Raw genomic sequence first — 24,614 nt, 5'->3', positions numbered from 1 at the left:
GTACATACATGTTATCAATCATTCTTATTTGTTAATAAGGATTGCTAATATTTTCTTTGACGAAGATATAATTGGATTTAGTAGTTAATATTAGCTTAAATTCCCCCACATCCAACGCCTACGATTAACCGAAATACCGAATTAACTAAACCATTCTTTCCGATAATCAAATGAATTGAAATGCCTATAAACAAAATCAACAGGCTACGAAAATCTATAAAACAAACATTGGTTATAGAACTTATAGGCTCATACTGGTTTTACCATGCTCCCTGGTCACCCCTGTTTTGACCCTTAATTTATTTGCTCGAATATGTTCTGATCTATTACCCAACCTGTCTCACCCGTTTTGTCAGGCTTAATAACTAAATAATCATTTAAATGAATTTAGAGATAATTACACCTTCACACTAATTCCCAAAACCCAACTTTTCTTCATCATCAATGCGAGATGAAATGCAGTATATATGATTTAAAATCAAAATCTCACTTTTACGCCATATGTGAAATACCAAATTTCGAGTGATGGCTTCAGTAATCATATTTACGTTGTGAACCAAGACTTACCAGATATGTTTTTGAGCAGTGCTACCCCTGCAAGATACATCAGTAAAGCCAAGTGTCAATACATATATTTTTTAAAATGTTACATTTTATAAAGATAGTCAAATCTACCTGTTAACAATAATTGCAGAAGGAAGCTTACCATGCTTTCAAGGCTGGATTATAGAAGGATGACAGATCAGCAATTGGTAGTTAGCAGCTCCAAAAAACAACTGAATTCACAAACTTTTTAACGTTTGACATTATTAAAAATAAACAAAATAAAGTGCACACAGCAGAAACTAAATTCTCAAACTTTACATGACAACCGAATAATAAAAAAGTTAAGTACAGAGAAAACTTCGTCCATGCAACAACCTTATCCTACAAACTAAACACGTTTTTTCATTTCAATCACGTTCTCTGTTAATAACAGACGGAACCGGTGGTTCCAGAGTTACACCATCACCAGATTGACTTTGCTGTCCTTGATGTTCAATTAAAAACCTGCTAGGGCTGGGGGCAAATGAGGTTTTTTGCAATGGAGAACTCGGGCCAGATTTTGAACCGATCTCTACGTCTTCTGGAGGTAAAGTCGAATTAGGATTCTGATTGGTCTCATCACTTGTGTTTTTATAAAACTTATCCTCTTTAATTACATAATAATTTCCCGTACGCACTTCTTGAGCAAGTGAACACCAGCAACAACACAACCACAATGCACAGTCAGCGACCGCAGGTTTACCACAACATGAATTATTTGGAGGCAAATTAAATCTTTTTCTCATTTGAATCCTCCAAAACCCGCCATAAAGCAAACCAAATAAACATAAAAAGATTCCTGTTACACCCAACGCCTCACGCACGGTCTCGTTGTCAATGTTAATAGCAGCCAGATTAAATATCCAAAAAGGCGCCAAACAGAATAAAAGAAACGTTCCTATGTGAACGTACATGTTTCCAAAACCGAGCCTCTCCATATTCCACCCAAAAACACAAAAGCTACAACATAACGAGAGGTATGCCAAAGATATGTCTTCCCAAAAATCAAAAATACCCCCACTCCATTTTGGAGTAATTTCGTTTGCTTGTTCGTCTCGTGGGGTGAATGAGAATCTTCTTTCAAATGATTTGACCCTTTGTTGACCCGGTTGGATTTTATGAACACTGTCTTGTTTAAGTTGTGATTCTTCATCAGTAGGGGTATCGTATTCTTTCCCGAGAGGGCTAACAACAGTATACACACCAGCAACAGCGGGTGCACCGATTGCTACAGAGATAGTTATAGCCACACCGATTGCAGGTCTATCTGATCGTCTGTAACCGACATTTAAACCGCATAAAGCATATTGTGCAAGACAGTTAAGGTTAAGCAGCAAGATAACAACTAACATGTGGGCCCATTCATGCGGTTTATAAGTTCTGTCTTTGCAGTATATCTTTCTTAACTTTGTGATATCTTTTGGTCTCCATCTTAACAGAAGTATAAGGTGATAAATACGGTGAGGATGCTGGTATAAACACATGAGGGTAAAAAGGGCATTTAGAATTTGGTTGTTGACTTCAAACCATGCGTCTCTTTGAGTTTTTCTAGGAAGCACATGGTTTAACATACCTGTCATTACAAGGAAGAGTATTGCACCCGATACAGCAACAACTACAATCCAGATTAACAGAACCATGTTCATTGGGTTTCTTATCCAATCTTTAGCCAACTTTTGATATGATATCCAATCAATTTTCTTGGAAAAGACTCTCGTGATGCGGTCCTTGATTCTTTGACTTGTGCTTGAAGGTACCGTGCGTGAGAATTTGTCTCTATCTTGTGCAATTTTTTGGAACTTGGCGGTTGGTGTACCTAAATTACTGAATAGAAAACTCAGTGTTCGGTTTGTAACACTACCGTCACTTGGAGTTTGAAAATTTTCTCCAAGATATCCCCTTCGAGAGGATGTATCAATTCGCAGATCAACACGACTCTTGATTTTAGCTCCATTAGATTTCTCAACTTCAACTACAGTGTTACCATTTGTAGACATTGTAATGTAGTCCAATGGTTGCGATTAACAGGTGATTAGATTGCTTCAGTAGCACTAGCAATGGTGGCAGTGCTGTAAATGCTTGTACTGAAAATGAAATTAAAGAAATAGAAAAACTAGTCAATTTATTGCTAATAATTTGTTATGCTAATGGAATTATGGAATGAGGAAACATACAAGATCAGAGTGAGTGCTGTCACTACATTCATCTGCAACAAGCCTGCAAAAAAACCATATATTAATCATTCAATCATGAATCATACCTCATATCAACCTAACTTAGTAACTTAGGGAGAAACAATACTAGTTTTAAAGTTCAAACTCATGAGAACTTATAAAGTTTGTGAGCATATATTACTAAAAGAAATTAACCTAAATATGTAGAACCTGTAATTAGGATAACTCAGATATCAAATTTTGTAACAAGCTTCACATAACCACTAGTGATATCTTATGGCCAGCAGGCATCACTGATTGATCAACTAGAAACAATGAATATTACTAGTTTTGGCCATTAATTGTGTAATTGGATCTACTTACATGAGATAAGCAAAATAACACGAAGCTACCAGAATTTACAATCGAATTAACATAAAAACATAAAACAAAAACCTAACTAATCATGCCTGATAAAAGAAGTTAACCTAAAAAACATATAGAACCTGCAATTAGGATAACTTATATATGAAATTTGTAGCAAACTTCACATAGCTGTCAACATTAAAAATTAAAATCCACTAGTAACATCTTATGAGTAATAGGCTTCACATGACAGATCACTACAAACATAGAATACTACTAGTTTTAAACATAATAATCAAAGTGCATCCAATTTTGCTAAACAACTTTTAACTAATCAACCTACGCACAAATCAAAACTGATGAACAAGATCCATCTCAGTTACGAAATCTAATTAGAATAACTAACATATCAAATTTGTAACAAACTTCACATACTGCCAACATTGAAAACCACTAATGACATCTTATGGCTAACAGGCATCAATGATTGATCAACTACAATCACTGAATATTACTAGTTTTGGCCATTAATTGTGTAACCTACAATACACAGATACACGAGATAAAACATTAAATGAAAACCTAACTAATTAGGTCAAATTTGAGCTGCTAAACAACTTTACCTAATCAATTTATGCACAAATCAAAACTGATGAACAACATCTACCTTAGTTATGGCATCTAATTAGTTGCAAACACCGAAAACCACTAGTGATAACTTATGGCTAACAGGCATAAATAACTGATCAACTACAAACAGTGAATACTACTAGTTTAAGCCATTAATTATGTAACTGAATCTACAATACACGAGATAATACATTAAATGAAAACCTAACTGACTAATTAGGTCAAATTTGAGTTGCTAAACGACTTTAACAGTTAACTAATCAATCAAAGGTGATTAACAACACAACACGTACCGAAAGCTTCAAGAGCTCAAGCAATCAAATCAGTCCACGCGGATTAAACAGTAGATTAATAATTGTGCAAACGGAAGAATATTAATATTATAACGTATGAATAAAGCAAGCTTATAAAAGTGCTTTGTGAGGTAAAAGGAGATACGTACTGATGTAGTTCAAAATTATCTTGCCTCCATTAATAATAATAATAATAATAATAATAATAATAAGCTTGGAGGTAGAGGTGGTCAAAAAAACCGGTCCTCGAACCGGTTTGCCGGTTTAAACCGGAAACCGGTTTTTAAGAAAACCGGTTTTTTGTAAACCGGTTTGACCGGTTTACAAACCGGCGGTTTGTATATCGGTTACACAATTTGGAGCCAAAACTGGTTTTATAACCGGTTATAAAAAAAACCGGTTTTTTTTAATAACCGGTTATTAAAAAACCGGTTTTTTTTAATAACCGGTTTATAAAAAAACCGGTTAACCGGTTTTTTTATAAACCGGTTTTTGACCGTTATAAAAAACCCGGTTAACCGGTTAAAAACCGGTTTTTTTCCCGTTGAGTAACGGGTATATAGCCGTTTTTTTTTATTTTTGACCGTTTTTTTTTCCCATTTTACCCCCACAAACATCTATATATAGCTTAGGTTTGGGTATTGGTTAGATCACACTCGATTATACAACTCCAAACGCTCTAAACGTTTATTACATACGCGATTATTTTGTTATCTCACGCTCAATTATACCACATTACCACTCCATACGCTCTTATTTCGTCGTCGATTATCATGGCCTCCCAAAGTGCTGCTTCATCCGTCAACATGGGTGCCTCGAACACGGGAGAAACGGTCGTTCGGGTCATCCCCACGAAACGAAACCATGATGTTTGGCAACATTTCGACCTATGCGAAATGTCTAACGGTAGCCAAAAAGCTCGATGCAAACATTGTTTGAAGTTTTATGGCAAAGATGCAAACTCCACTTTAAAAGCGCATGTACAAAGGCCCTTTTGCAAGGCCTTGAAGGACGAATCGGGAAGTAGTTCGCAGCCGGAGATGACGAATCAAGGAACGGTGTTTACGTACGACCTTGAAGCGGTACGTCAACAGTTTTCAAACTTTGTGATTCAACAAACACTTCCTTTCAACCACTTCGACAACCCTCAATTCACGGAGATGATGCAAAAGTATGTTCAACCACGCTACCAACACGTAAGTCGTTCGACCCTTAGAAGAGATTGTCTTAAATCATGGAAAAACGCTAAAACCGAACTAATTTCATACTTTTCAAACTTACAAACTGGTGTAAACTTAACAACGGATGTGTGGTCGGTACCTAATGGTTCGCCCGACTCATACATTTGTGTGACGGCTCATTGGGTTGACCCCGAGTCGTGGCAAATGATGAAACGAACCGTTGCGTTTCAATTGTTTGATTACCCTCACACGGGTAGAAATATTTTTAAACTCTTGGATAAAGTCATTCGACAATACAAGATTGAACATAAAATCTTTTCAATTTCGTTTGATAACGCGTCCAACAATACGGCCGCGGTTGGCCATTTAAAATTAAAGTATAAACTTATTTGTGATGGAGCGTTTTTTCATAGCCGATGCATTGCACATATTATCAACTTGGCCGTGCAAGATGGGTTAAACGTGATCGAAACGCAAAGAAACAATTTTAAAAGAATGTTACGAGATGTTTTTAGCAACAATACAACATTTTCAAGATACAAAAAATTTTGTGTAGAAGCTAATTGTCAATGGTTGGGGCCAAATTGGGATTGTCCAACAAGATGGAACTCGACTTGTGATATGTTTGAGAAAGCCATCCAACAAAAAGAATCATTAATTGCGTTTCATCAAATTTTGTCAAATAGGGGTAAATGTGCACCGTACGATCCTAGAAACTGGTTATTGATTGAGATCGTTACGGAGGTCCTTCAAATTTTTAAATCTTGCACAACTAGTTTATCCGGGGTTTACTATCCAACAAGCCCCATTGCTTTACCAAAAATTGCTGTCATGTGCACAAAGTTGAGTGAACTTCATTGTAGGGGTGCACCTTATTTTGATATGGGTGTAAAAATGAAAGAAAAATTTAGAAAATATTTTCAACAACTACCCGCTGTTTTGACATGTGCTGCTGCGTTAAACCCTTGCATCAATGTTGGTGGTGTTGAAGCTTTAATAGAAAAAATTTGTGATGAGCTAGAGTTAAACGACGATCAAAACCCCTATTATAACCAAACTTTAAAGAATGCTTTCAACACCACTTTGTTAAACATGTATGATGTTTACCTTACAAAATACGGGTCGTCTTCCCAAATTCATGACTCGTTAAGAGCTGTTGCCCAATCCCAATCCCAAACCGACCTTGAAATGGGGATGTACTACATGATTTGGGAAGACGCCGGTAAACGTCAAAAGGTAAACACCCCAAGCAGTGAACTTGGAAGGTATGGTGGTACCAACTTTGTGAAACACATGACTCCGGATGAATTTAGAAGTCTTGATTTGCTGGCTTGGTGGAGAGGTAAGGAGGATGAGTTTCCGATCCTCGCCGCCATGGCCAAAGATTTACTAACGGTCCAAGCTTCCACGGTAGCTTCGGAGTCTGCTTTTTCTGTTTCTGGCAGGGTTATATCGATTAGGAGGACTCGACTCACTCCACCAGCTGTAGAGATGTCGATTTGCTACAAGGATTATTTGGACTCTTTAGATAGGGCACAACATCAACGCTCACTCGAGGGGGAAATGGACTATGAGGCGGCCTTGTATGAAGACGAGGTCAATCAAGGACACACTCAACCAATGACCGATGAAGAAGCCGCGTACGACGATTACCTAAGGAATAGCTCGGGATCGGGTAGCGAAGAAAATTAGTTAAAGAAACAGCAAACATGGAGGCAAATAATGAGTAAGAAACAACAAGTTGTTAATGTAATCGTGTCTAAGCATTATTTAATGTTTGTATTTTTGAGTTACGAATATGCGATAACGATTTAATGTTTGTATTTTTTATCTAAAAGCTATAAATGAAAGTTATGTGTTTTTAATCTTCCAAGCAAAGAACCCTAACAACGAAAGCAAAGAATGGCTTCGGTCTTCCAAACTAAACCCTAAACCCTAAACCCAAAAAAAAAAAAAAAAAAAAACCGGTTAACCGGTTAGACCGGTTATTAGAAAACCGGTTAATAAAAAAACCGGTTTAGTAACCGGTTCTAACCGGTTTCTAAATCGGTCCTAACCGGTTAGACCGGTTAGGGTTTTCAAATACAAAAACCGGTTAATAACCGGTCCGGTTATTAACCGAACCGGTTTTTTTCCGGGCCAAAAAAAACCGGTCCGGTTAATAACCGAACCGGTTTTTTTAAAAAAACCGATTTGTGCACCTCTACTTGGAGGTAGCAGATGAAATGAAATGATTTTATTATCTTGCCTCCATTAATACGACGTCGCTTACCTGGTTTAGTAAAAGATTTTATTAAACTCAACTTTGAACAATTTGCCTTGAGTTGCATACTTTCATAAGCTCAGTTTTGTATTTATGAAATATTCGATTTTAATAATCCTTATTAAATGGCATTGCCAGATAATAATCCCTATTCGTTTTATAGCCACTGGCGGTCCCAAATTCAAAAAAGTTGTCCCCCAATGGTCCCTCGTTAAAAATGACTTAACGGCGTTATAGTTTTTTCTGAATTTCAAACAAATGTTTTAGGGCTTTTGATCGTTAGGAGGATACGAGTTGATTGGTGTAAAACTTTGCTCGAAACAATGATCCAAACGACTTGATTTTGGTTAATTGTAAGTTCAAATACCCGAATTGAAGCATTGTTTCATCATTTTGAAGCACTATTTCAAACTAAGTTTTACACCAATCGACTCGTATCCTTCTAACGATCAAAAGCCCTAAAACAGTGGTTTGAAATTCAGAAAAAACTATAACACCGTTAAAATCATTTTTAACGGGGGACCATTGGGAGCCAACTTTTTTTAATTTGGGACCACCAGTGACGATAAAACGAATAGGAATTATTATCGGCCAATACCTTTAATAAGGATTATTAAAATCCAATATTCCTATATTTATTTGGGAAAATAAGTATACAACCATTAGGCTATGCGTAGTGGAGGGGCTATAACTGGGGGCGAATTGCGCGGTGTGGCGCCCAGTCAGCAAGGGGTAAGAATTTTTTTTGAGGTGTAATGGTGTAGGGGCTACAACTAGTAATATAATAATAATATAATATATATATATATGTATATAACACACACATCCATACATGCCGGCCCCACCACATTACATATCGCCCCTTCTTCCAGGCGAGGAGAAGACCTCGCCCCCTCCCCTTTTCGCCCAAAAATCGCCTAGGGGGCGGTGTTCGCGTTTCTTCGCACCCAAAATTGCCGAAATTGTAGCCCCATTACATATGGACTAATGGACATTAACTTTTATTGGCCCACAAGAGCATAGACGTTTTCAAATTTAGCCAAGCACCCCCTATGTATGTCGTTGTTAACATTAAATTTGATTTAAAAAAAATCAGTGGACCCTAAGCTAAAAGCTACATTTGTAGGTTAACATTAGTCTATATATCTTATTATGTCACGGGTCATCTCCTGGTTAAGTGATTGGTTAGAAGGTGAGACTCGTCTTACTTTTTATGAAATTTTGTGTCAGAAAGATTGGGCCAAGGCATAGCCTCTTAGAAAGTTATAGGTTAAAAGTTTGATAACTTGTATAAATTTTTCATCCCAACAATTTATTTAGGCATCAAGATTTGCTTAAAACTAACAAAAGTTCTCTATTTTACACTTGTTACGAGATAGGAGGGGTGAAGCGCATTCTAGACGAATTTGGTTTTCGACTTCAACAAAAACAAGGGTAAAGGGGCACGCCATATCAAGTCCACGGGGCACACAGAATCGACTCACGCCAACTAATCTTATAAAAAACCCATAAACGGCTTCGTGAAGCAAAGTATCGTTTCGGTCAAACAGGGTGATGGTTAATGATATATAAATAGTGACTCTTTGGTCTATCTTGGATTACAAATCAAAACGACACATACCAGTTTAAGACTTTTAAATTATCTTATTAAGATTTTGAATAACTGATCGAAGTACTTCTATCCGAGAGTAATAACACGATTCAAAAAATTGCCCAAGCAAAATAACCAACATGATTTAAAATTAGTGTTAAGTCGTTATTTAATACTTGTATAAAGAGAAACATACAAAGTCATTAAATATATAAAAAAAAAGTTAGTTCATGAATTACGAGATCGGTTAAAATATAAAAAATCAGTAACTCATCAATCACGAGATCACTGGAGTTAATACAAGTTGAGTTGTCAACTCGAATTAAACATTTTCCTAACAAAACCTAAAATTACTTAGATGTTCAAATAAAAAGTTCTTGGATTGTTTGTGTTATATTTTATATGGACAGATCATAGATTAACAATGAATATCATACATAGAACTAATCAATCTGTTTTATTTTAGTTTATAAGAATATATTATTTAAAAATTAATAGTAAGTTACATTCGATATTGTAAGTTTGTAAGCATAGAGATAATTTTATTTTCATTAGAAAAATGGTTTGATGTCACATGGTTAGGCACGTGTCTTAATTTAATCCAAAAGAAACAAGTTCTAGATGGAATAACATTGTTTTATTACAGCCATGTTCCCTATTTTTTAATGAATTTTGTAATATATGTTTGGTTTTTATAATGCTAATTTTTTCATGACAAACTTGATTGCAATTCTTTGTAATTCTGTTAATATTGTCACATTTTGTCCGCAGTTGATACTTAAAAATAAATCATGAAGTTAGATACATAACTAAGAGAGACTTGGTGTTTCATGTAACCCAACTTTAATTCCTGCACCCACACCCCACCCCACCCCACCATTTAGTTTCGACATCACCTAATAATGATTGAACTAAATAGGTTTTATCTCACCACATCGTGATACATTTGGACTGGTGTAAAGCATTCATATAGATTTTTTTAACTTAAAAGCTTCTTCACAAAGCATACACAAGCAGACATGGACCTAATACAAAAATTGAAGCATATGTACAGGGAAATATAAAAGTTGATCAAACTGGCTCTTCAAGGTCAGGTTGACTCGAAACATTTTGTGTTTACAAATCTTAATTATCTATAAACAATTATTTGTCATATCATTCATAAAGTAATAACATTTTGTATTCGGGCTTGTTTGAGTGACATGTTTGATTTCAAATTTCAAGTTTTAATGCTTTTAAGTTTACCCAATTGACCCATAATAACAATAGAAAAAAAACCTGAAATGGTCTGTTCTCTTATAAGTACATGAATCAAACCTTTTTCCCTTATATAGCAAGACTATATGAAAAAAAAGCAGCAGCAAGTAGCATGACAAATTGATAACATGAAGCAGAAAGCTCAATCACGACAAATCAACACGTAACATGCATTTTAGATGCGATGAATCGCACTACAACAGTATCTTTAAAAAGCGACCCTAATGCACCTTTGATGAGAAATAACCTGCAAGAAGCAGCTCATTCTTCCTCTGTCTCTGCAGATTAAATTTTCAAATGATGATTAATAATCTTTACATAAACTTATAAAGTTTGCTACAAAACACAACCTAATTAAAAATGTTTACCGTGTATTGCATCCATGTTGTTTTCCTTGTAAACACCAAGGGGTGAACCATGAACAGACAGAAGCATCTCACCCTGTTTTGGAAGCCTTAGTTTTAGGCGTCATACCAACCGACATCCTCCCGCTACTTACCTGCAATTATAACAACTCCTATATTAAATCACTCGAAACAATATACAAGTGACCCATGCAGAAAAGAAACAGTATTTCAATAATATTTCACATTATTCAATGAAAATTAAGGTATTAAAAAATTATACCCCAGGAGTTTGCATCGATTCATCAATGCCAAGAATGTGAGTGTCCGATGGCTCCCCTAGACTATTAACCGGAAAAAAGACCCCATAATTATTTGTATTAGATAATTGACGGTAAATAAAGAAACACATATTAAAGTGATAAAATACATACAAAATCCTTGATCTGAAGATTATCAGCGTCAATCAAGCTCGTTCTTCCTGTCAACAAACCACATAAGTAAAAACCACTATGCATCAGATAAAAACTTAAATCGTTATCGAATATTTGAATAAGAATTTACCAGTTTGACATGAAAAGTCAAAGCCACCAAGAGACGAGAATTCAGGATTAGCCAAGGCCATCTGTTGTAGAATATAAGGCATCATGCTTCCTCCATCAGCTGCGGTCATAGATATGTCGTCATCCTTGTCTTTCCATTTAACTTCAATCGGTTCACTTATGTCAGTTCTTGAAACCGTTAGGTTTGGAAGATTTTCCTCAAAGAATTTAAGTATTAGGGTCTGTCCTTTTTCCTTGCTTATACTGGATTTTAGCAAGCGAATATCAGATCGTAATCTTTCAATTTCCACATCACGAAGCATCCTGAGTGCAGCACACTGGTGCTCAACTGAGTTATGGTAACGAGTTAACTAACCATTTTTGCTTTCTAAATTTTCATAACACAAAACTAAATTATAAAAAAATTATATATAGCAAAAGAAGATACCTTCTTGGTCAGGGAATGTGTTATCTTCTGCCACCGCACTGTCAACATTAGACTGTGAATTATTCAACTGAGACGATGCAGGCTGTTTAGTAACCTTCCTTGCTTTCCGTCTAGGCGGCATTGGAAACACATAAAAGTAGCTCACAACACAGCTTATCTGAACTCAAATACAACAATCAGTATAAATAAGAGTTTCAGAAGTAATGCAGCAAACAATTAGAGACTACTGTAATGTCCAGCAGCAAACATAATGTTTTACAGTTACATTTCCAAACAAAGAAAGTTTCAAATCAAGTCAAAGAAACAGTTTTATTCGCTAAAATAATATCTAGAAACTATATTAGCCATTTCATCAAACAGGTTCACTAGTTTAACATCTTACCATCTCCAACTCCACACAATTAACATTACAATTTAGTACTTTTACAAGTGTGAAACTTTCACTCATTCTGCTAAACATCTAACTTGTAAAGTCAGCTTAGTAACTAAAATAAACGTGCTTTGAAGTTTTCTACAACATCTGTTAAGTTGTTCAAACGAGACATAATTTTCAGATCACAATATCTTTAAGTACCAAATAAATATGTTCTAGGCGGTGATTAATGGCCAACTTCTCACTAATCGGCCCCTAAAATCGGTATTCGGTCAAAAGCAGTCAAAATCTGTCAAATTACAGTCAATATCGATCAAAATCTTTGAAGTATTTAAAAAATCATAGTTATTAATCCAATCCGATTAATAAGTTTAAAAATGATATATAAAATTTTGAGAATTTTTGTATCTATAAGTTTGAGAAACAACATATAAAATTTCAATCCGATTAATCGCTAGTTGGTACCCCACCGCTCAACTAGCGCCTAAGGTGGTCTCGTAAACGAACCGAACATTCGGTGAACTGTTCGTGAACCGTTTTCGTTTATTTAATAAACGAACTAACATGAACAAAAAAGTTGTGTTCTTTTAATTAAACGAACGAACATGAACACGTGTTTCATTCTACGTTTACATTTGTTTATATATGTTAAAGAAACTCTTCATTTAGAAGTTAAACAAACGAACATAAACGAACACGAACTCGAAATATGTGTTGAATTAAGTGTTCGTGTTGCTCTTGTTCTCGTTCGTTGGGTTCAATTACAGGCCTAGCCTAACGAGTTTTAGAACACATCTGGTAAAAATAAATTAAATGAGGCTCAGGCATTTCATCAAACAAACAAACAAACAGTTTCATGCGCTGGCATCACAATTCAATTCACAAATAACTAGTTTATTAGTAATACAATCAAAATTGAAAATCGAACATTTCATTCAGATCTTATCATAGTAATTAAATCTGCTTAGAAGTTACCTTTAGTTTAGTTTAGTTTAGTTTAGTGGAAACTTAAAATCAGCCGCCGAGATGAACACTTTATTATCAGATAGATAAACGATTGATAGATTTGAAATTTGGGGGTTTTCTGCGGATTGATTGATTAATTGATTTGAATTCTAAATTCTTTACATATTATTACAATTTGCATCCTTTATCTATTCTGTTACTCGGTCCAACTATTAAGACTACTTTACATGAGGGTCCTTGTATTTTTTGTAAACGTATAAATATAAATCTAAGTAAATTGCAGTTTTCGTCCTTATGGTTTTATCTGAATCTGTGGTTTTAATTCAATAGTTTCAAATTTATGATTTTCGTCCTTGCGGTTTCATTTCATTTGCAATTAAACCCCCGTTAACTCTAGTCGTTAAACTCATCTGCGTGCCCCTCACGTGAGGGGCGGTTTTGTCATTTTCTCTTCAAATAACCCTTGTCCTAATTCGCAAGCCCCCACACGTGAGGGGTTGGGGCGTATTTGGGGAAAATGAAAAAAAGGACAAAATTATCCCTCACGTGAGGGGCGCGTTGATGGGTTTCACGACCAGAGTTAACGGGATTAGTGAATTCCGGTTTAATTGCAAGTAGAATGAAACTACAGGGACATAAATCGCAAATTTGAAACTATTCGACTAAAACTGCATATTTGGATAATTCACATGGACGAAAAATACAGTCCACTCTAAATCTTATCGTATCTTACTCTTCTAATGAAGTAAAACAATGAGGCTTATGTGTCAAGCTCACACTCAATTCTAGCCTAATTTTTCATTATGGTTTTCAATCTCTTATCTTATTCATTCTAATTATCCATGTTTCATGATCAAAACCATTATGGCATTTGGGTTATAAAATAATCAATTTTATGCTTAATTTTCACTCATAATTTTCTAATATCTCGTCTCATCTCATTTATCCAAGATATTCTTGGGTTATTGGTCAAAGCCATTTTTGACAATTAGGTTATAATATAGTCAAGAAATTAAAAGTAAAATATTGATTGAAGATCAAACAAATAGAAATATGAAATTAAACAAATAGAAAATAGATAAGAACAATAATTTGTTTAAGGTTAGGTTGTTTCTTCGATGTCCAGTTGTTTACCATGAACACCATATGTTGCATTATCTAGGGTAACTAGCAGTCGTGGTCTAAATTTTTTATATTGGATGACGATAAGTATACGTGTGATAAAACAACAAATGTTGTATATAAGGATATTTTCTTTGAGATTTTAGATTTATTTGTTTTTATTATTTAACAAATTTAATATAATATACGAGTTCAAAAGCTAATGTAAAATAGAAAAAGGGAATGAATAGTATGTTGACTGAGTGCTCCAAAGATAAATATTAAATAGTATGTCGAGAGTGTACAAAGAAATGCTTTTATTAAAGTGACTCTTATCAAAGGATAAAGATTTGGCTTTCAAAAGAATTTTGAGTACGAGTGAGCAACAAATGTGTGGATCCGTCATAATTGAGGAACCAGAATCAAATCGGTGCATCAGAATTGCTATTGTGTGTTGTTTTACGGTTTTCGGTTCTCTATATTTGCATTAAACGATTCCCGATTCGGTTCCAGGTAAAACCGACCGTTCTAGACATGGAACCGAAAAACCGAAATATTAAAAACTTTTTAGATAGATTTACCAATCCCCATTTTTATATGGTTACTTATTAACCGACATCCATTCAATCATTCTTTAAATCAAATCTTCCTTTTTTATGTTCAATACCTAGCAACCAATATTAATTTTGATTCAAGTTTTCATGATAATATAATATAAAATGATATAATCTTCCTTTAATCTATTACCACTAATGAAATATATAACTTCATCAATTAGATTTTAATCACATATATAATGGATGTTATGGTGTAATCTAAATTAATTTACCGTGAAAGAAGACATACAATTATATAAACTTGTTTTGTAATTTGCAAAGTTTACACAACCCATATGACAAATAAAAATTCGAAACGGTTTCGGCGCTGAACTAATTAGCGAAAACCGATATTATCGGTTTTCTCACTTAACCGGTTTGATAAATAAGAGGTTCCAAATCTGGTTCTGTTTTTCAGTCATTTTCGAATCCGGTTTGGTTCTAGCGATTCCAAACCGTTACACGGCCCTAATTTCGAGTCTAGTTTATCACCCATCATGTTTCATTTTTTTATAAACTTTACATGTTGTTAGGGGGGACGAGGTGGTCCGTGATGGCCTTTGGAACACCGCCACCACCTCTTTCATCGCGAGTGATGGGGGGGGGGGGGGGTTAGCGTGATCACCATCACGTGTTCAAATCCCCACATAAAACCCATCACACACACACAAAAACATATATATATATGTGTGTGTATATCAAAACTCATCACACTACCAACACCTCCACTAAATTCTATCACTAGTGATGAAATGTGATGGAATGAGGTGTCACAACATCATTGGGTGTGGTGAATGATGGAAATTGGACCACCCCCACCCCCTTATGTAAATGGTGGTTCGACTTTTTTGCATTTGAAAATTTAAATCATGGAATCCTATTCGAGTTCTTTTACCCCAATAATAAATGGTAAATTTTCTACAAATAGGAACAAAAATGAAATTGATATTTAGCCAAAAGAAAAAAAAACCCTTAAAAATTAATTAAAAAATTGATAACTCAAAATTTAATAAAAAACGAAAAAAGTAAAACACAAAAATGTTTTCACCATCTTCCTCGTTCAAAAAAAAAAAAACATTGAGAAAAAAAGATCATTGTGTCTTTTTATTTATTATTGTATTTATTGTTCATTTTCGTTATTGATTTAGTCATTTTTCCTTAACATTGTGTTTTTTTTTTGATATTGTGTTATACTACTCAACATTAACATTGTGTTATATTTTGTTCGGCATTGTGCTACAAATTGCGATCAATTGTGTTTTTTTTATTTATCATCGTGTGTTTTGTTTATTTTCGTCATTGAGCATTTTTCTCGGCATTGTGTCCTTTTGTCGTTTTTTTTGGAAAGGGAATAACGACGAAAACATTTTAGTTTTTTTAACTTTTTCGTTTTTTATTTATTTTGAGTTATGATTTTTTTTTTAAATTTTTTTATGCGGCCATAAATCATTCTACATTTCTTATTTTTGTCACATTTTGTATTTTAACTTTTCCACAATAATAAAATCTTTCGTGTTTAGGAAGAAAGTCCACTTTCAAACCGGCCAATGCAAGATAGAAAACTCTTAAAATCATTTTTATATTATGAAAACCGGAAATCGTCCAATCGCCTAAAAAAGGAACATTATCTTTATAAAATAAGTGGACAAAATGGGCCCATTTCTAAGAGTGCTTATACATTTGTAAATGCTTGTCGAAACTGTTTGTGAGGTTATCACATTTGGGGCTTCCATAGCAATTTTAAATTATAAAGGAGAATACGGGTCATCTTGTCTTACATCTCGATGGATTTAAAAATTCCTTAAGAGGGGTTTTGTTTATAATGATCAACCCGTTTGATCATAACTTAATAAAAAAATCCGCGTTAAGCGTATAGAAAGTTGTATCGAAATTGACCTTAAATAACATTCTTCTTTTAGATCTTCATCCATGATAATAACTCATTCACAATCAATGGTCCATCAAGATTCAAAAATATTTCTGCCTTAAATGAAGGCGTATTATTAATCTAAAACAACTGAAGTAATCAAGTAATTACACTTTTGATTGTGTTCATAGGATTCTTGAGACCACTTTTAAAATCCACTATATCGACATGTAATACGAAAGTGATTATGTGCCATTCTATGTGATAAACGAGAAATTACATCCCCGATTAATTATCTCGGTAGCAAAAAACATTTTATTGCAATTCAAGAGACACAACCTTCTAATCCTTCAAACTTCGAGGTTAATAAGTTGTAGGATGAAACACCTTTTTTAAAGTAAAATCTCGATATATTATTGGCATAACAAGGCTCCACGGCTACTACCATGGTAGACGAATTTCGAAAGAGGGGTGGGGGGGGGGGGGGGGTAATTTGTTGTGAATCCCACACAAAAATAGAAAGATTTAAGTTGTTTGGTCTTTTTGAGTTTTTACTTGTGATATGACTCACATGTGATGCTTAAGTTGGGAAAATGCAAACCTATAGGTGTAGAAATATTACTTGAATTAGGATCAAGATGATGATAGAGAGACCTCTTCTTTCTTGACCTAACTACAAATAGGTGAATTTCACGTCTTTAGGAAAAAATCGCTAACATAATTAAATTCTCTTTCAGGTGAAGGTAGGATGACCGCTTTACCAAGTTTGCAAGTTGTGTCGGACTAGCGGATTAAAGATTTTCAGGTTGACAGCTTGAATAGAGAATAACCCGAGCCATATATTTATTAATGTTTAAGACATTCACTTAGCATAACATACTTAATATCATGTCACGTTTTCTGTTGAATCCATTCATGTTTATTTTGTTTTTTGTATCTTATAAACTTAAGTTTATATATTAACTTGAGAAATTATCAAGAAAAAATAATATATATATATATATATATATATATATATATATATATATATGGGAAGGTTAACGTACAAATGAAGTTAACGTGCTAAACGTGAGAATCAAGTAGAGTAATTATATATACAAGTAGAGTAATTATGTAATTACTTTATGATGTAATTACATAATTACTCTATTTGTATATACAATTACTCTACTTGATTATCACGTTTAGCACGTTAATTTTATTTGTATTTCATCCAAACCCTATATATATATATATGATTAATTTTTTTTTGAGAACCGCTTTAAGCTAGCTTTAAGAACTCGAAAGAACTCAACGTAACAATTTTTTTTTAATTTTTTTTACACATGTGTAATACGTAAGTGTAAGTAATGTACAAAAAATTACCGTAATTTTTACACACCGAATCGACTTATTAGACATGTGTAACTAACATTTAAACTTGTGTAATTATCAAAAATACTTATTCTCTCTCCCGATTCATTTTTAATCAAATTTAATCTCAACCACATATTCAAACTCATTTAATTAAATGTGTGATCCAAAATTTAGTTTTTAAAGTTCTTACAACTCATCAAGTTCTCAAAATATCCCTATATATATATGAAAAATTCTAAAACATTAGAAATTAGAATATTAAACTTGGAATGTCACTAGTACTTAATACCTTTTTAAACGACCCTTCAAATTTAAATCTGATTTATTAAATATGTTAAATGAAGCAAGTTAATAAGCAGTCAACAAGTAAGTCTCACTGGAGTCAACCAAACCAACCAAACCCTTATAAAATAAGTCCAGCTAAGACTCGTCAGCTGCATGTCCAAACACACCCAGGTTACTCCACCGCTTAATTCGCGTATTAATTCCAACAACAACAACACACCGCTTAGATCTCTCTCAACACATTTCACTTACAGGCATAAATCATCATCTACACCCAATTCACTTCACTTTACTGCTAAATTACTTGTGTACGTGAGTAACATTATTGCATCAGCTGCTACCTAGGGTTTTCATGTGTTTTGATCGATCTAACGCTCAGTTTTTAGCTTAACCACGCGTCAAACTCTACCTCTTTATGTTGATCGGCTTTATCGATCGTCTTAAATCGAATTTTTGTTAACTAGTTAATTTGTGCATGTTTGATCTAAATTTTAGGTTTCTGCTTAGCGGATTGAACTTTATTTTATTTTATTTTTTATCTTTTTGAACTGTTGTGTACGCAAATTAATCGTTCGGATTCATTGTGAATTGATAACTGATTTACGCGATTTGATTTGTTTCAGCTTTGTTTTGTTAGTTCAGTTGCATATTAATGATTCGTATGAAGTTTTGAATTTTAAACTTGTAACGAGTAATCGGTTTTCAGATCTATATATATGGTTAGCTATAAATGTTTCTCATTTTGTTACTAACTGGTAAGGTGCCAAATTTTAGCTTAATCGGTCATCTTAAATTGAACTTTTGTTAACTTGTTTTGTTTGTGCATGTTTGATCTTATAACATTTAGGTTTATGCTTTAACTTAGCCGATTGGATTGTTGTGTGTGAAGAATTAATTGTTTAGATTCATTGATGTGATATGTGTGCATAAAATATGAATCGTTCGTATTCGGCTTAAGTTGATAACTGATTTACGCGATTTGATTTGTTTCAGCTTTGTTTTGTTATTTCAGTTGCATATTAATAATTCGTATGTTCTGAATTTTAAACTTGTAACGAGTAGTCAGTTTTCAGATCTATATATATGGTTAGCTATAAATGTTTCTCATTTTCTTACTAACAGGTAAGGTGACAATTTTTAGCTTAATCGATCATCTTAAATTGAACTTTCGTTAACTAGTTTTGGTTGTGCATGTTTGATCTTATAACATTTAGGTTTATGCTTTTTAGCCGATTGAATTGTTGTGTATGAAGAATTAATCGTTTAGATTCATTGATGTGATATGTGTGCATAAAATATGAATCGTTTGGATTCGGCTTAAGTTGATAACTGATTTACGTGCTTTGATTTGTTTCAGCATTGGTTTGTTAGTCCAGTTGCATGTTCGTATGAATTTTAATGTTTAAACTTGTAACGAGTAATCGGATTTCAGATCTATATATGTGGTTAGCTATAAATGTTTCTCATTTTGTTACTAACAGGTAAGGTGACAATTCTTAGCTTAATTGGTCGTCTTAAATTGAACTTTCGTTAACTAGTTTTGTTTGTGCATGTTTGATCTTATAAGTTTATGCTTTAACTTAGCCGATTGAATTGTTATGTATGAAGATTTAATCGTTTAGATTCATTGATGTGATATGTGTGCATAAAATATGAATCGTTTGGATATGGCTTAAGTTAATAACTGATTTACACGATTTGATTTGTTTCAACATTGGTTTGTTAGTCCAGTTGCATGTTCGTATGAAGTTTAATGTTTAAACTTGTAACGAGTAATCGGTTTTCAGATATATAAATGTGGTTAGCTATAAATGTTTCTCATTTTGTTGCTAACAGGTAAGGTGACAATTTTTAGCTTAATCGGCCGTCTTAAATTGAACTTTCGTTAACTAGTTTTGTTTGTGAGTGCTTGATCCAACATTTAGGTTTATGCTACAATTTAGCTGATTGAATATGTGTGCATAAAAAATGAACCGTTTGGATTCCGCTTAAGTTGATAACTGATTTACGCGATTTGATTTGTTTCATCATGGCTTTATTAGTTCAGTTGCATGTTTGTATGAATTTTTGAATTTTAAACATATTGTAATAAGTAATAAGTTTTTAGATCTATGTGGTTTGCTATAATTCTATAAGTGTTACTTATTATGTAACTAAGAGGTGATAGAAAGTTACAATATATGGTGGTTTCGGAAGATAACAGTGGACTTTTCCCAATCTCTATGTGTTTTGATCTTTCGCACAATTTTTAGCTTGATCAGTCGTCTTAAGTTGAACTTCTATTAGACAACTAGTTTCGTTTGCACATTTTTGATCTAACATTTAAGTTTCTGCTTCATTTTAGCCAATTTAATTGTTGTGTATGAAGAATTTATCGATGTGATGGCGTGCATGAAAATTGCATCAGTTGGATTCATTAAAATTTGATAGATTGATACGGTTGATTTGTTTCATCATTGTTTGTTAGTTCAGTTGCATTTTTGGATGAAAATTTGAATTTGAAACGTTGTAAAAATTAATCGGTTTTTAGATCTACGCAGTTGGGTATAATTCTACAAATTTTATTAATTTTGTTATTAACAGGTAAGATGACAACCATATAGAAGTTATATAAAGAAAGTTACAATGGCGGTTTCGGAAGATTACAGTGGACTTTTCCTAATCTTTATGTGTTTTGATCTTTCTTACAATTTTTAGCTTAATCGGTCGTATCATATTTAACTTTTGTTAGACAACTAGTTTCTTTTGTGCATGTTTGATGTACATTTAGGTTCAAGCTTCAGTTTAGCCGGTTGAAATGTTGCGTGTGAAGAATTAATCGTTTGGATTCATCGATGTGATTGTGTGCATAAAAAATGAATCGTTAATTTGGATTCGGATTAAGTTAATAACTGATTTACGCGCTTTGTTAGTTCAGTTGCATGCTCATATGAATTTTGGAATTTTAAACCTTGTAACAAGTAATTGTTTTCGGTTTGTTACTGACAGGCAAGGCGACAACCATACATAAGCTACTAACAGAAAGTTACAATGGCAATTTCGGAAGATAACAGTGGACTTTTCCCCATTTTCATATTAACTATGCTGACACTGCTAGTTGTGCCTTGTACAATAATCAAGCTTTGTCGCGCCGCCTCAAAGAAAGCAAAGGCCGTTAGCTGCCAGTGTTCGGTTTGCTCCCGCTCAGTAAAATATGACAAATCGATATTTAAGAAGGCAATTATCTATTAAAATTTTCAGATCTTGTTACAGTTTCCATTTCTAGTATGCATTATTAATTATGAATTTCTTCATAGATCTTAAGCGTCTCAACGTGGAGTAACTTGATATTGTTATTGTCATGGATCATGATTGGTGTCCTTGTGGACTATGTAAATCATTTAGATCATGAAGTAAGTAATTCAGTTATAGACTTATAGTTATGTTAGCCAATAATCTTGCTTATATTTGCATGATGGAATCAGATTGAAGTATTTAACCCATTCAATATTCTTGGATTACAATTTGGAGCTTCCGACTCTGAAATAAAGAAGGCGTATAGGAGACTCGCTGTACAATACCATCCTGATAAAAATCCAGATCCAGGTTCATGTTTAATTTCTGATAATACTTTTGATACATAAATCTTCTATTTGTTTATTTACTTATGACTATTGTACTTTTGATTCAGATGCACACAAGTATTTTGTTGAGTCCATTTCTAAGGCGTATCAGGCACTTACCGATCCAATCTCCCGTGAACATTTTGTAAAGTATGGTCATCCGGATGGTCAACAGGTAGTATTCAATTCCTTAACAGGCCAGCTTTAATTGTAAAAATTATATTGATATGATTATAAGCTTACTTTTTTCCTATTAAAGAGATTTTGGAGTTCTATGTATTTGAATTACTCTCGACTATAAGTATCATTTTTTACTTTGGCTCGACCCGTTTGATTAGTTAGTGAAAGCATAGCCCGAATCAACCCATTTATAGGTCAACGGCTCAAAGTTGCAACCTTTGGTTGCATCCTAAACATATTGTAACATTGTGTTTTGATGCAGGGGTTTAAAATGGGAATAGCTCTTCCTCACTTTTTGCTAAACATCAAAGGTTCATCGGGTGGAATATTATTGCTATGCATTGTTGGTGTGTGTATTTTACTTCCGTTGGTGGCGGCTGCTTTACATCTATTGAAATTACGAAACTATACCGTAAATAATGTTAGGATTCCAACAATTGCTAGCTATTATATGTACATGAAACCCTCATTATCTCCAAGGTATGTACCATCTCACTATCACTCTTGATATTTATATTGCGGATGTGTGTATTAATTTGTTTTTTGATTTTACAGTAAACTTATGGAAGTTTATGTAAAATGTATGGAGTACTTGGAGATTCCTATATACTGGACCGAAGCAGAATGTCTAAAGAAGATATTTACGTTAGTTAGAAGCGAATTAAACGTGGATCTTAGAAATATTAAACAAGAGCTTGCAAAATTCTTTAAACACCACCCTGCTCTTGTAAAGGTAAAGTCTTGATAAAAACTTTTGGTAAAATATTATTTAGGTTAGCCTCAATTTTTTTTTTGCAGGCGGAGTTATTGGTGCAAGTTCACTTGACTCGTCAAACGGAAGCATTAAGCCCAAGATTACAAAAGGACTTCAAACGTATGATGGAGCCTGCACCCCGCTTGCTTAATGAATTGATGAAGGTACTAATTACTACTTGATCTTCTTTATAACAATCAAAATATAGTTTAGCCAAATATTTTTGTGGTTATAATGTTATTGTATATAGATAGCGGTTGTGATACGCCCTGATCTAGAGCATGGCTGGCTAAGATCTGCGATTAGTGTTATGGAGTTCTCTCAGTCTATCATCCAGGTTAGTTATATTAGTAAATCTAACCAATTAACCAAGTGTTTTAACAAAAATGAACATTGACTCTATCATTTTACAAGCTTATTTCACCAATATGCTGATATTGCCAAATGTCCAATCCTCACCGATGTGGAGAGAAAAATTAAAATTTTCGCCAAAAAATAATAATAATAATATTTTTTTTACATTTTCGTTGAGTCAGCGAGATAATATGGCAAATTCTTGCCCTAGAGAGAAAGTATGTGCCACGTCGGAGAGAAATTATGGACTATTTTCGTCCAAGCAAGAATTTTGAAAAAAAAGTCAATGTTCATTTTCGTGATAATGGGTGGTCAACTGGCCATATCCGTAATTTTCCCTCAAAAATAAGATTTTTTCTGGTGCCAATTAATAATAATGAGTGTATGTTTGTGCACTTAATGCAGGCTGTTCCTTTAAGTGCAAGGAAAGCTACTAGTGCATATCCAGAAGGATATGCATCATTTTTGCAGCTTCCTCATTTTAATGATTCCGTGGTGAAAAAGATAGCCCGCAAGGTAAAGTGTTGGTAAATTTTCGCTTGATCTGAAACACCTTTAACGAATTAAACATGTTATTACAGAAGGTGAAAACATTACAAGAGTTTCGTGACATGAAAACCGAGGACCGTGCAGAGCTTCTTTCACAAACTGCTGGTTTCTCTGCTGCTGAAATTCAAGATATAGAAGCAGTACTTGACATTATGCCATCTGTCACATTCGAAATCAGTTTTGGGACCGAGGGTGACGAGGGTATTCAAGAAGATGATATTGTGACATTGCAAGGCCGGGTGACTCTGAAACGGGCCAATGGGCTGACCCGTGTTCTTCCTCATGCCCCGCTTTATCCTTTTCCCAAGGAGGAATACTGGTGGCTTATTCTGGCTGACGAAAGCTCGAACAGAGTTTGGTATTGGCAAAGACTAAGCTTCATGGGTGACCGAGTCGAAAATGGGTCCCGATTGGTGAAGGGGAGGTTTTTAACCCTTTGTGAAGGGAATTACGACTTGACTTGGTATTTGTTGTGTGATTCTTGGATTGGTTGTGACAAGAAGAAGAAAGTCAAAGTCAAAGTCAAAGTTGTTAAGCGGGCCCGTGGGGTCAGCGAGGAAGGACCCGTTTTGGAAGAAGGTGAGGATGTGGAAGAGGAGATTGAAGAGGAGGAGGATGATGAAGGTTATGATACCGAGTATAGTAAACATGAAGGTAAAGCAGTTGCATCAAGTTCAGCCTTAGATGATGAAATCAAGAAAATACAAAGTTATTTGGCTGGATTTTAAAGATATTGTTCATAGTTATCTTTGGTACATGCAACTAATGTTATAAACTCAAAGTTAACAGTTTAGTTCTCTTGTTTTTTTCTTTTTTTAAATTTTGTATATCAATTAAATGACAAATGACAATGGTTTAGGTGAAAAGCTAGGATGGTCCAAAATTTCTATTCGGTTCTTGGTATGGTCTGGAACAGAACGGGGACCGAACCAGGGTTGATTTTCAGTTTGCATTCTTAAATTTCCGGTTGTGGACTTG

The 24,614-nt window shown here is 34.1% G+C and overlaps 3 protein-coding genes and 2 long non-coding RNA genes across 5 annotated transcripts; 1 reads left to right on the top strand and 4 right to left on the bottom strand.

Moving 5' to 3' along the window:
- Positions 1 to 850: 850 nt before the first annotated feature.
- Positions 851 to 2,597, bottom strand: LOC143531662 (uncharacterized). Its single transcript, XM_077026910.1, has one exon. The coding sequence runs from the start codon at positions 2,580 to 2,582 to the stop codon at positions 954 to 956; it is 1,629 nt and encodes a 542-aa protein (XP_076883025.1). The 5' UTR covers positions 2,583 to 2,597; the 3' UTR covers positions 851 to 953.
- On the bottom strand, positions 2,598 to 4,189 carry LOC143531663 (uncharacterized). Its single transcript, XR_013135058.1, has 3 exons — positions 4,028 to 4,189; positions 2,756 to 2,802; positions 2,598 to 2,663 (listed from the first exon to the last, which is right to left on the bottom strand). It is a non-coding gene; the product is annotated as an uncharacterized LOC143531663 (long non-coding RNA).
- A 6,228-nt stretch (positions 4,190 to 10,417) lies between these two features.
- LOC143531604 (uncharacterized) lies at positions 10,418 to 11,007 on the bottom strand. The gene is made up of 3 exons (XR_013135048.1): positions 10,947 to 11,007; positions 10,688 to 10,818; positions 10,418 to 10,597 (listed from the first exon to the last, which is right to left on the bottom strand). It is a non-coding gene; the product is annotated as an uncharacterized LOC143531604 (long non-coding RNA).
- Positions 11,008 to 11,076: 69 nt separating this feature from the next.
- LOC143531634 (uncharacterized) lies at positions 11,077 to 11,964 on the bottom strand. Its single transcript, XM_077026888.1, has 3 exons — positions 11,654 to 11,964; positions 11,228 to 11,554; positions 11,077 to 11,144 (listed from the first exon to the last, which is right to left on the bottom strand). The coding sequence occupies exons 1-3, from the start codon at positions 11,772 to 11,774 to the stop codon at positions 11,077 to 11,079; spliced, it is 516 nt and encodes a 171-aa protein (XP_076883003.1). The 5' UTR covers positions 11,775 to 11,964.
- Positions 11,965 to 21,227: 9,263 nt separating this feature from the next.
- Positions 21,228 to 24,364, top strand: LOC143531633 (dnaJ protein ERDJ2A-like). Its single transcript, XM_077026887.1, has 10 exons — positions 21,228 to 21,413; positions 21,494 to 21,589; positions 21,662 to 21,782; positions 21,868 to 21,974; positions 22,242 to 22,459; positions 22,535 to 22,712; positions 22,778 to 22,897; positions 22,984 to 23,070; positions 23,493 to 23,603; positions 23,669 to 24,364. Exons 1-10 carry the CDS (start codon positions 21,228 to 21,230, stop codon positions 24,362 to 24,364), a joined length of 1,920 nt encoding a protein of 639 aa, XP_076883002.1.
- The last annotated feature ends 250 nt before the right edge of the window (positions 24,365 to 24,614 follow it).

This window comes from Bidens hawaiensis, unplaced genomic scaffold (genome assembly GCF_021521415.1).
Source record: "Bidens hawaiensis isolate Kalapana, Puna unplaced genomic scaffold, B.hawaiensis_p1.1 tig00009196_1, whole genome shotgun sequence".
Classification (NCBI taxonomy): domain Eukaryota; kingdom Viridiplantae; phylum Streptophyta; class Magnoliopsida; order Asterales; family Asteraceae; genus Bidens; species Bidens hawaiensis.
Note: the sequence above shows the minus strand (reverse complement) of the source record. Positions and strands in the feature narration are given on the sequence as shown.